The sequence below is a fragment of the Gopherus flavomarginatus genome, chromosome 1, assembly GCF_025201925.1.
Source record: "Gopherus flavomarginatus isolate rGopFla2 chromosome 1, rGopFla2.mat.asm, whole genome shotgun sequence".
In the NCBI taxonomy this organism is placed as follows: domain Eukaryota; kingdom Metazoa; phylum Chordata; order Testudines; family Testudinidae; genus Gopherus; species Gopherus flavomarginatus.
The window spans coordinates 83,567,864-83,580,310 of NC_066617.1; the positions used below are offsets into that span (position 1 = coordinate 83,567,864).

At 35.8% G+C, this 12,447-nt stretch overlaps 1 protein-coding gene across 1 annotated transcript in view; it reads right to left on the minus strand.

Moving 5' to 3' along the window:
- CEP290 (centrosomal protein 290) overlaps positions 1-12,447 on the minus strand; it is a 116,224-nt gene that overhangs the window by 73,388 nt on the left and 30,389 nt on the right. The window contains exons 7-14 of the mRNA XM_050935966.1: positions 9,003-9,056; positions 7,642-7,794; positions 7,207-7,389; positions 5,107-5,196; positions 4,897-5,019; positions 3,645-3,768; positions 2,111-2,283; positions 339-501 (exon numbers count right to left, since the gene is read on the minus strand). Coding sequence (XP_050791923.1) covers positions 339-501; positions 2,111-2,283; positions 3,645-3,768; positions 4,897-5,019; positions 5,107-5,196; positions 7,207-7,389; positions 7,642-7,794; positions 9,003-9,056 — 1,063 coding nt within the window. The remainder of the gene's footprint in view (positions 1-338; positions 502-2,110; positions 2,284-3,644; positions 3,769-4,896; positions 5,020-5,106; positions 5,197-7,206; positions 7,390-7,641; positions 7,795-9,002; positions 9,057-12,447) is intronic.

The window sequence follows — 12,447 nt, forward strand, 5'->3', positions numbered from 1 at the left end:
CTGGAATCAGGAAAAGTTAGATAGCATCATGGAAATAAAAATGCAGGTTGCAAACACTACTTCTTGTTCTTCTGGAGGGAAGTGTGGGGGGCAGGGGGAGAGAGAAATGTAGCTCTGTCAAGAGCAGCTTACTGACCACATTTGTTCATGAACAATCCTACAGCTAATAACTTCTTCCTAATAAATAAAGAAATAAATTCATCACTTCATTTTTAGTAAGAAAAATAAAATAATTTACACACACTGTATTACAGTAAGGTAAGATATTTGCATAAATATAACATTATTTGCACTCTATGGCACAGTGAAATCTTTGTAAAAGTTCATAAGTGACATACCTAAGCGTTCCCTGAGGTCTTCATTTTCATCAAGAAAATCATTGATTTTAAGTCCAAGTTTGTTCACTTCCTTAATCAATCCTTCAGTCTCATGATCTCTTATTTTAATCTGCTTTTTTAAATCCTTTATTTCAGCAATAGCATCTTCCAAACCATATATCCCCTGAAATAGTCCCAAAGGTGAATTTAAAAGGACTTCGTAAATTGTCCAAACATTATACTAAAATTAAAGACTCATGACAGGCAAGAAGAAGGTTATGAGTAAGTGGAGGGATTCTTTTGAAAGAACATTATAGGATTAAGTTGAAGTAATCCACCCCCTTGAAAGGCCTGATCCAAAGTCCATTGAAGAGCACGCATAATAATTTTTCTGATCATGGAAAATAGCACTTTGTAATTAAAATAGAAGTCTTAATTTACAATACTTTATGTCTCTCTCCTTTTTTAAATATTTGATCAAAATTGGCACATGACAAGTGTTTGTAAGTAGTGTCACCATGACAATGCATGTAGTTTTACTGAATTCCAGCATACCTTTGTCAAAGACCATACATACAGATTTTACACAATGTCCTTGGGTCCCGATATCTTCTTTTGGAAATCTGAAGTGTCCTTTTTTTAATTTTATCAATGAAAATATAAGGGTTATTTAATAATTAAAAAAGTTTGCTTATGACATATTGCTATTCCAAACAGTGTTTGCAGTGAAAAGTTGAATGAGCATAAACACAATCAAAGGTGTTTTTTGCTCAAAGTAAACGTTAACCATACTTGTTCAATGTTTCACAATAAATTTATTCAGAACATTGAGTTATTTGAAAAAATCCACTACCTCGGAGAAATACACATGCCTCTCTGCAGAGTCTGAAGTACTGATACCAGCGCACATTTTAAAAAAGTACTTTTGCATGAATATTCTGCAACCCTAAAAAATGTTGCCATAAAAAGGTCCTTTTTTTATTTTCAAAATATGGTAAACAAAAAGCTTTTGTTGCATTGTCAAACAGAATTGTCATGCAATCACCCTTTCACAAGTATGGCTAAAAAAACAAAACTTAAAACTTATCACTGATAATCAGATATCATCCGACAATGTGATGTTTACTATTTAACAAACAATACAATTCAATGCAATGGAAAGGAACTGCATCTTTTTCTTTACCCTGAGATGTATATGTGTAACATACACAAGCTAAGTCCCTGATCCTGCAATGAGCGCCACACATACATAGATCTCTGCAAAGAATCATGGCCCAAATTTGCAGAATATTTTAGGAACGTAAAAATTTAAAGCACAGTTAGGATCAGGGAAGTGATTATCTAAAAATGGTATCTTTTCATTCCTCTTACTTCTCTGACAAACATTTTTTTACTTGGTGCTGCCAGTAATTTTCAGAAGTGCTTTTCCCACTGTTTACAAGATGGAGTTCTGTTACTAGCTTAACTGTTGACCCTTTAAAAGCTCCTCATCTTGGCTATCCATCTTCTGTTGTCTCAAGACAACTATTCTGGATGCTCAAATAGAAGTTTCATATACCTTGCCAAATATAGCTTAACTCAAGACTCAATTCACTCATCTACCATTTACAACAAGATCAAGGAATGCATAAGAATGAGAGAAAAAACAACGTGGGAAGTTGTTCATTTGACATTTGTTTTTGTTTTATTTTTCAGCTAGAACACAGTAAATGGGAAAACTGCAAACAAAAAAAAGATCTGTTGAAGATATAGTCAAAAACTGCTCTTTTCATTTTATCAAATAAACTGTGTACCGTTTCATAGTCTCTCATTCGCTTCAGAACCTCAATGAGTTCTTTGTCCTTTTCCCTAGCATCAGACTCTGCTAATTCTGCCACTCTCTCAGCCTCTTTAGTTCTCTGTTCCAGCAGCTGTAATTTTTCCTGTATTTCTCCAATACGATTCTGCTGAGCAAGAGATGAGAGACCTGGAAAGAAAAGCCAATTTTGCTGTTATATTTTGAATGATTAAGAACATTAAGCCATTTCTGATATGAAGTAACTGAGTGCTTTCACTTTGCTTTGATTGAAATCTAGAAAAGTTGCCTCAAGTAAATTATTATTTTGTATTTGAGTTTTGGTTTTCACAAATCTTTTAACTTCATTCTGAAATAAACAGTTTTACAGCAGTTTATATTATGGCCTTTTTATTTTTACAAGCAACTATTAAGGCAACTTATGTGAAGTCAGTTCATATAATGGACAATAGCATTCCATTTGAGTTCAATGGCACAACTCACATATTTAGAACTCTTCATGTGTGTAAGAAAGACTTTATATATTAAGACCCTGATCCTGAAAAGACTTATGTATATGTTTAATCTTATGCATTCTGATTACTTCCACTGAAGCAGACAGGAGTGCTCACAGTAAATGAAGTATCAGAAGGGTAGCTATGTTAGTCTGGATTTGTAAAAGCAGCAAAGAATCCTGTGGCACCTTATAGACTAACAGACGTTTTGGAGCAGTAAATGAAGTTAATCACATATGTAAGGGCTTGACTACATGGGAAATATATTCAGTTATAGTGGTATAATTATACTAGTGTAGTTAAACTGTTACATGTACACTAGTATAACTCCCCTACATAGACACTCTTATTCCAGAACAAAAAATATTTTTTCTCCCAACTCACCTTAAACTGCTTCCAAAGTGACATAAATTAAACCTGAAAGAAGCATTTTTATACCAGAATAACTGTGTCCACAAGGGGTATTATACCAGTATAATTATAGCAGTCTAAATTCACACCATATACTCTTATAACTTCCCTATGGAGATAAATGAGGCCTAAATCTATGCAGAATCAGAGCCCAGCTACATTTCTTTGCTTCTGGAGGTCTAATAAATGGTCTCTTGCTGCAACTTGTATCTGAATTTAACGTACTCCTTTTAAGTTAATTTATCACAGAGTCACAGTTAAATTACCGTATCTACTTTTGTAATTGGATGTAGGCAATGTATTACTGTTTGTACATATAACTATGCCACAGAAGATGTAACTGCATATTTCTGAGTGAAACTTACATAAATCTACAGAACTTGAAGAAATATGACAAGTATTTATAAAACAGACTTTAATAATAGATACTTCAATAGCTATAAACAATTAATTTGATCACACCCACACACTGAAAGTCAGTCCCCAATGTTTGTCAGATGGAAACAGTGAATCAGTAAGAGAATAAATGTAATTCATATTCTTTAAAAATACAGAAAACAATGTAAAGTTTTTAAAAATGCTCATTATAAGTTGCCACCGTGTATTTAAATAAAAATACAAAATTACCTTTATCTTTTTGGAGTTCATTTTTCAAATCCTCAATAATCAATGCATTTTTTTCCATTTCTTTTGTATATTGTTCAACTTGCTCAGTGAGCAACCTGATCTGACTGTCTCGTTCTTGCACCCCCTACAAAATGCAATTATGTTAGAAAAGTAATTAACATTTAATACTGCTAACACAGAGTAACTTACTACTTTGAATAGAAAGAAAATGAAAAGATGTAGAACAGTTGATAAAAAAATCTGAAAGAAACAATTAAAGAAACAGTAATACTTACAACATAAAGTTCAGATATTATCTAGTAGTGGGTATATAAAGGCAAAGCAGTAAAAATAAAAGAAAAATAGTTAAAAGTAAAATATACAATTAATATAACCTTGTAAAAATAGTACATAAAGCAATACCCTTTAAATACATATTTATTGAGCTGTTTTGAGATATATCATCAACTTCAGTGGACCAACGTGCAAACTTTAAGTTAAGCACGTGCATGTTGGCAAGATTGGGGTCTTTCTTGCAAATTCCTCATAAGCATGTGGTGCTGGCTACTGACAGAGACAAGATTCTGGACTAAACAGACCACTGGCCTGTAGGGCAATTCCTGTGTTCCTGGATGCATGAGTCTTTCAGAGGGTTAGTGAAAATTTGGTTGGGATTTCTCAAAGTTAGAGGTTTAAAAAATAAAAATGTACTCTGTACAATCTAGTTGCATATATGCACTGTGAGCTCTTAACAGTATGCCACTATTCTACAGATTCTGTGCATGCATGTGCAGCTTAAGAAGCTGCATAGAGAGTCAGATGTATTTCTCTATGCTGAGTGAAAGAAGTCAGACCAGAAAGGAGAACAGTTCAAAAGAAATCACAGAAAGACTGTAAAACAGGAAAGTTTCAAGAACAACAGCCGAACTGATTTGATAAAAACTATGAAGAAACAAAAGTTCAGTCTTTGGCAGAAATCAAACCAGACACATTTCAGCTGAAAGGTAAGAGATTGACACAGTTACATATCATTTTACAATTCCTTATTTCTGATGTAAATAATTTTCTACACAAAAGTGCAAGGACACCAAATTTGTGTGGAACATGCATAATTTTGGGACTAAAATGAGGGACACTTGAAAGAAAGTAAGCCTTTACACAGGCCTGAAACAGACTCTCAACTGCCCAATGACATAGTATTTGGCACATGGACTTGTACAGGCAGTTTTTTAAAAGAGAGGTTATGATACATGCATGTTGGCATAGACAGTACCTGCTGGAGTGCCATAACGTTGTTTTTGTCTGCATCAAGTTGGGCCATTTTCAGTTTCTCTCTCAAGTTCAACAACATCTGCTGATATTCTATGATTTCATCATCTTTAGAAGCCAAGATTCTCTGCAAGGAACATATGCAACATAATAAGGAGAGATACGTAAAATAATTTCTAAAGGTAACATGCAATCAGAAACGACTATAAAGTACCTTCCATTCTTCAACTTTTGCATTTACAGCTGCCATGAGGGGATCATCTTCTTCATTTTTTGCTTTAAGTTGGTCTGTTAGTTCCTGTATCTGTAAATTGACACTGATTAATTCATAAAAATTTACACATATTATACTACACACACACACAAACACACACCTGTAAATTCACTTATTACATTAATGCTATAGCAGTAATACAAACTTGTTCTATAGTAAGAGGAATGCTAACATTTTATATGAAGCCTTTTTTCTAAGATTTATAATTAAGTTCTTAACATTTGTGCTGGGTTTCAAATTAGCTCTCTAGTCAAGAACAATTTTTTTTTTTGTTAAAGAAAGTAGTATTTTTTCTTATTTGGAGTTGGATAAAATAAACAGAACATTTTTAAAACATTAAAAATATTGTGCCTTAGGTTTAAGGCAAATTGCCACTATGCAGCATTCTCCAGAAAAGTACATACCCTTCAATAATGGACAAGCCATTTATTACACTGGCCTACAATTTTTGAGAAGTCGTCTGCTTCAGAGATAAAATGTGATATTTATTATGTATTTTGATGTGCTGAATTCAAATATGACAATTAAAACAACTGATTGGCTACTGTTTCTAAGATATTTAGGCTTTTACATTTTATGTCTATGTATATTGTGTAGATAGTAGAGTTTTAATCATAAATTGTAAACCTAGGTCTTTGCATGTGTTTATGGTTGCTTTACATGATAATATTTCACCTGTCCTGTTTATGTAACACTTTAAAAATCAGCAAAAGGGTTATATAAATAAAATGTATTATGAAACAAAAGGCAAAAAACTAGTCTGTACATAGTTTAGTCCTATTCAGTGTCTACTCGGCGCTTCTTGGCTTGTCTCTTGTATTCATTAAATGGAGCATCTCTTGTCACTGTCCAGCAATAGTCTGCAAGCATTGATGGGCTCCATTTGCCCTGATAGCCTGCCAGGAGATTCCACTGCTGTAGTCTGGAGGCCAACAGCTCTGCCTTACTCTTGGGTAGTTCCAAATCCCTGACAAGGTCATTCAGTTCACCATGTGTTATGAAATGTGGTTCAGAGGAGGAGGATGGGAGAAAATGTGGGTCCTGTGACATTGATGGTTCAGGACCAGAAGTTTCATCCTCTTCATCTTCCTTGTATGACTCAAGTGAGAATGATTCTGGTGCATTAGGAACCGGCACTCCTTCTCCGTGGGGTACTGGGCGTATAGCTGATGGAATGTTTGGATAATGCACAGTCCACTTTTTCTTCTTTGACACACCTTTCCCAACTGGAGGCACCATGCAGAAGTAACAATTGCTGGTATGATCTGTTGGCTCTCTCCAAATCATTGGCACTGCAAAAGGCATAGATTTCCTTTTCCTGTTCAACCACTGGCGAAGATTTGTTGCACAAGTGTTGCAGCATATGTGTGGGGCCCACCTCTTGTCCTGATCTCCAATTTTGCAGCCAAAAGAAAGCTGATAGGCTTTCTTAACCAGAGTGGTTATACTGCGCTTTTGTGATGCAAAAGTCACTTCACCACAAACATAGCAAAGTTATCTGCACTGTTCACACAAGTACAAGGCATCTCTGCTCACTTTGGCTAAACAGAAATGTGTCCCTTTGCAAAATCAAACACTGACAAAGAAGAGAGCACAACACTGTATGATTTCTAGAGCTGATCTAGGGCAATTTGTTCAGCAGAGTGATGTAAGCTTCGTTATGATTGCATCATCCATGACTTCTAGGAATAACATGATGCAAGTCATATCATGTATGACGCAATACCAGCTTCAGATTGCACCATTCATTGTTTTGCCTAAAAAGCAAGTACTGTCCAAACCCAGTCACAGATTTATTCATAGATCCAGTCAAAGATGTATTTTAGTCATTTCTGGTTTAAATTGAGATCCCTTCCCTTTATAACTCACTTATCCTCCGCCATTCCCAAGTCAAGGGTCATATATACTGACCCAATGGCATATCTTGAAAACTAGAGCCAGTCAACAATTTTAAGCATCATTTTCATTCTCAGTGACCCAGAATTAGTAAAGTTGGACTACATTTATTTCAGAAGCATTTTAGCTGTAGAGCAGTGTTACCTGAAACTTATACTGTTCCTTTTCCTTTCTTAATTGGTCCATAACAATATCAGACTGCTGCACGATAAGTTTCATTTTGTTATACTCATCAGTCATCTTCTCCATTTCCTGCACTGATTCTTCCAAGTTCTTCCTCATTTCCTGGTTTTGAGCTTCTAATTTCTCATTAGTTTCGGTCAAACTCTACAAAGTTAGAGAAAAAGTTACTTTTAAAAATATACGGTTTGGTATTTCAAATCTTCTGTCAGTATATAACTTGTACTAAATGCAGGGTCTGGAAGGTTTAGGGGATTAGTAATGGGATACAGTTTTTCACCTCTAGATGACCCCTTGAAATCCAGCTAAGTCTGTTAGGCACTGAAAGGTTATGCCAAATGACAATAAATTGGTATCATTATCATTGTACTAAATTGATTAAGCATCCATAAACTTTACCTGAATTTCATCCAGATATTGGACAAGCTCAAAGTTCTTTTTGGACAATTGAGATCTGTAATCGGACTCATCTCCTCTACGTGACATATGCATTTCCTTTTGTGAATCTATTTGTCGTTGGTAGTCAATTACATCCTGGCGAAGTTGTTCATTCTGCATACAAAGAAGCCCCAAAATAAAGAATTAGTAAAAATTCGAGGTTGAAAATACTATTTTTCTAGAAAGCTACCACACACACTTAAGATACTAAAAGCTCATTCAAATTCCTACAGTACACTTTTGAATACCTTGAATCCTCACCTTTTTCTTTATTCGTTTTTTCTCCAAATTAAAATGGACAGAACACAGTAATAAAGGAGATGAAGAGTAACACAGAATTAGAAATAATACATTTTTAAAAAATAGATGAGCAAAAAGAGAAAATGTTAAAAAATGCATAGCTTTATATACATTAACAAAGAATAATAGAACTATATACTAGAAATTAAAAGACTACCAAGCACATAGCTTCTAAACTTAAATAGGTGAAACATCAGTTTTGATAAGGAAGGGAAAAATTAGCTTTCAAAAATCTCAAACTCACTGAAAGTTCACGATCTGAAAATTTCTCAGCAGACAGAAAAAATACCACAAACTAAAAAAGTTTGTAAGATTCTTTTGTATGTCCTTTAAAACTTGCTCTAAAAGGCAGACAAGTGAAATTTCACACAGCCAGTCAACAGGAATATAGAATACTACAATCAGTGACATGAGAAAGGAGCCGGGCAGCAATGACAGTAATGGAAAAAGTGCATCTTGGTAGCTGTGGCCTGAAAGAGGACCTAACTGAAGGATGAATGTTAGAAAAAGAGGGGGGGGGGGAACTGCAAAAGTTCCCACACACAAGAAAAGAAAAGTGTCCAGTTGCCTAAAATACCCTATGAGTATCACTAAATAAATCCACTCTGAGAGATCAACCTAGCCATTATTTTACTTCATTTTGGCATCTAAAGTAACGGAGTATATTTAAATAACACATTATTTTATATTATGACTCTACAAAAAGATTTTTATTATTTCATATTTTTATTACAGTCGAGCTCAGAGGCTCAGTCAAAATAACGACCCCATTGTGTTATGGGCTATGCAAATTCGAACACAGATGCAATTCGTACCCTCAAAGAGTCAAGTTTCACCAAATATGTACTTCTTTTAAAGGAGATTCTTAAAATCTGGTTACTTAGAACTTAACATTCCCCTAGTTCCAGTACCTGATAAATGTGCCAAAATAAAATTAGACTGTCGCGTCAAAAATTCAAGAGAAACATATATGAAATAAATTAATTGGATAGGTATTATATGAACAACATTTTTCTACTAACCTCTCTTCTTAACTTGCTGTTTTCATTTTCTGCATCCTCATTTCGAAGAGCAAGCTAAAATGACAGGAATAGTGATATTATATATATATTTTTTAAATTGCTTAACTGTCATATGTTATGGAATCTCAGAGCCAAGTTCTACCCTTGGATACATACTGGAGAAGATAATGAGAGGTACTTCATTTGGTCTTTAGTTTAGAATTCCTCAGGAGAGTAAGTGGTGGTGGCACAAACCACACAACTACATACATAAGGACTAAAGGCCATCTAAAACTCATTTCGATTTTCTACAATTAAATGTATCATTTATATAGTGCTTTTACAATTTTAAAGCACCATAAATACTTTAACCATCACAGCAGCCCTGTAAGATAGGTGATATCATTATCCAATTTTACATGTAGAGAAAGAGACACACAGATTAAAGGTCACAAAGTGAATCAGTGACAAAACTAGTATTAGAACTCAGGAGTTCTCAAACCCCACACCATTCATGTTCCCCTACTTCATGTGGACTCAAAAATAAAGCTTTATTAAGATAACAATATAAAAGTGTATGACAATCAGAAAACCAAGACATAATGCAAATAATTCTACTCCAGTTCATTTGTTATCACCATCTATTACAAAAAATAAAACTTTATACATACAAACAAAAAAAAGTGTGCACTGTGGTCCCATATCATCAACGCATTTCACTTCAAAGACCATTCTCAGAATGCTCTTCTAGTAAAGTATGCATTAGAATTTTATGATAGCTTTAGAGATGTTGGATTGAGAAATTTCTTACCTGATCATTTTCTCTCTATTACCAGCTTCTCTCCAAATTAATTACTCATGGACTAATGACCTCCACCTGTGGAATTCACAAGTGGTCCAATGTTGTTGTGGGAGACTTGAGGTCTAAGCTTCACCCTTCAGCTCAGGCCACCAGAAGAGTTCTTCACCATCATAGAAACATTCCAGCAAACAATTATTAGCATGAAGGCAACTATACCCTTAAGACAATATATGACTCATTCTTCCTTTAGAGAAAAATTTCAATTATATTCTGGTAAATTACCAGATTATTAAATTGGATGAAATTCAGAGAGAAGCTGCTAATAGAAAGAAAATTATCAGGCAAGAAATTTCTCACTCTGTTGTACAGCTTCTCTCCTCATTTATTACTCATGGGAAATAGCAAGCAGGGAATCCCAGTAATAAGGAGGGAAAGGAGAAGCAGTTTAATTATTATAGTAGAATAATATGCAGGAAAGGAAGGTCCTCCAATACAAAGCAAGAGCTTTATAAACTAAGGAGCTGCGTGGGAACCAAAGTAGTAGCATCTTCCTACCAAAGGCTGCAGAGGAAAGAAAACTTACTTTGTAAATCTTCCTGCGATGAGGCTCATACACTTTTCCCTGAGTGCCTTTAGGGACTTCTATGAATAGTTTCCCATATGCCTAACAATTGATCCAGGATTTTTACATCTTGCCTGCAGCAACCTCTAGCCCTTGGCATTTTGGATAGAATAAGATGAACCATATGCTGGAGCTATATCTTTAGAGCTCTAGGAATGCCCATTGGTTGCACAAGCTTCCAGGGTTCAAACAAAGTGATGGAAGAACTATTTCCCAGGAATCGTGGAGAGAGGAACTGACCTTGAACAGAAAGGTTTCTGGAGCTATAAAAATAACCTTTTCCTTATGACAAAGGTCTTCTATGGATATGGGAACTAATTCCAAAAGTTGCCTTTCAGAGGCAATGGTGATGATAAAGACCAGGGAAGGCATGTCTCATTTGGCACTGTGATTAAACTTGGCGCCTGACAAGATGGAGTTTACAAAATGCCAGTATGGCTGGTATCCTCTTTTACAAGTAGAACTTCAACCAAATCTCCTGGAGAAACTCTAATAAAGCTAAAATCACCAGAACTTTGGGATTATTATTTGCATCACAATAACATCTAGTGGCAAGGGCAGCATTGTGCCGGGCACAGTGCAAACATTACCCCAAAGAGCTTTGTGTTTCCCCTCATACCAGAAACATAAATTTGACCAGATCAATTAAGTATTCTGGTTGAGTTCTGTCTGGATACCAAACTGTATTAGAAGTTAATGGAAAATCCACGCTGAACTACACTTCTCTTCTGATACCCAGGCTGTTAAATGCAGATATTCCCAATCTGAAAGAAGGAATCCCTGCTTCAAGAGGTCTGGTGTTTTCTGCAGGTACAATGTGGGGTCGTTGCTATCTGGCATGTCTAAAGTTTCTTCTGGGCCACTAGAGCACTAGAGCTAGAGCACTAGGAGGACCACCAAAACTCTCCATTTTTTTCTTTTCTGTATCTTTTAGGTGAACTCTCTGGAAAGGTAGCAGATTCTTCTCTACCCAGGACATTATTTCCATTGCCATGGAGAAGCTTTGACCTTTTGTTTTGGACCCCTAGTTTTGGAAGTCATATAGACACTCATGCCTCAAACATAAGCAAACCCCTAATGGCAAGAAGGGGGAAACTTCTGAAAGTATCATAATTGCCCACTATATAGTTTCTTGCACCTTCTACTGATGCGGCTGGTACTGGTTGCATCATAGACAGTATTGGGGACTTGATGTACAACTGGTATGAATTCCTATAGCTAGGTATAGGATGTATTTTTTAGGATACACCCTGACAGAGGTGTCAAAATGAACTAAAAGTTGTATGCAATTAGATTTTGGAAATCTTGCATGCTTGCTTCCATAGTAAATATGCAAGGATCTAGACTGAAAATTGGGTTGGCTTTCCACATGTTATTTGCACTTACTATCACAGTTCAGGAAAATTCACCTCTATTCTCCCCCCCTTGGTTGCTCGAGGGCACCCACTCTAGGCTCTTGGCTTCTCAGCCGTCACCTCTCTTGGTTGGAGACTCATTTTTTTCCAGGACACAAAGTTTCCTGGCTACACTGTGATATCCCCAGCAAGCTAGGCTGGAATCATCCAGATATTAGATCCCCAGAGACAATGACCAGGGAACTAACCAACACCCACGCAGGTGTCAAACAACCATCAACAGCCATTGTCTTGCAAGCGGTAAAATTCAATGATTCACTTGAACAAGGCCACACCAGAGGAATTGCTCAATCTAGCCTGGTGACTCATCAATGCCAAACAGACATGCTTGGACTTGTGTTCTCCAAGCACATGGACTAAGGGTATAAAACTGAACACAGTGGCCCCATGCTTTTCCTTTTCTCCTCCCGCTACCTACACTGCAAGCAACAAGAACGCTCAGAAAACTGAAGACTTCAACAGAGGAGACTGGCCCAGGTTTAAGAGATAAACCTGTATATTAAGGATTGTAAGATCCAGTGGGGTGAGAACATTGCTTCATCTAAATACTTTCTAGTGTGATAAGAGTTAAGGTTTAGACTGCGTGCTTATATATTTTATTTTATTTTGGTAACCACTCTGACTTTT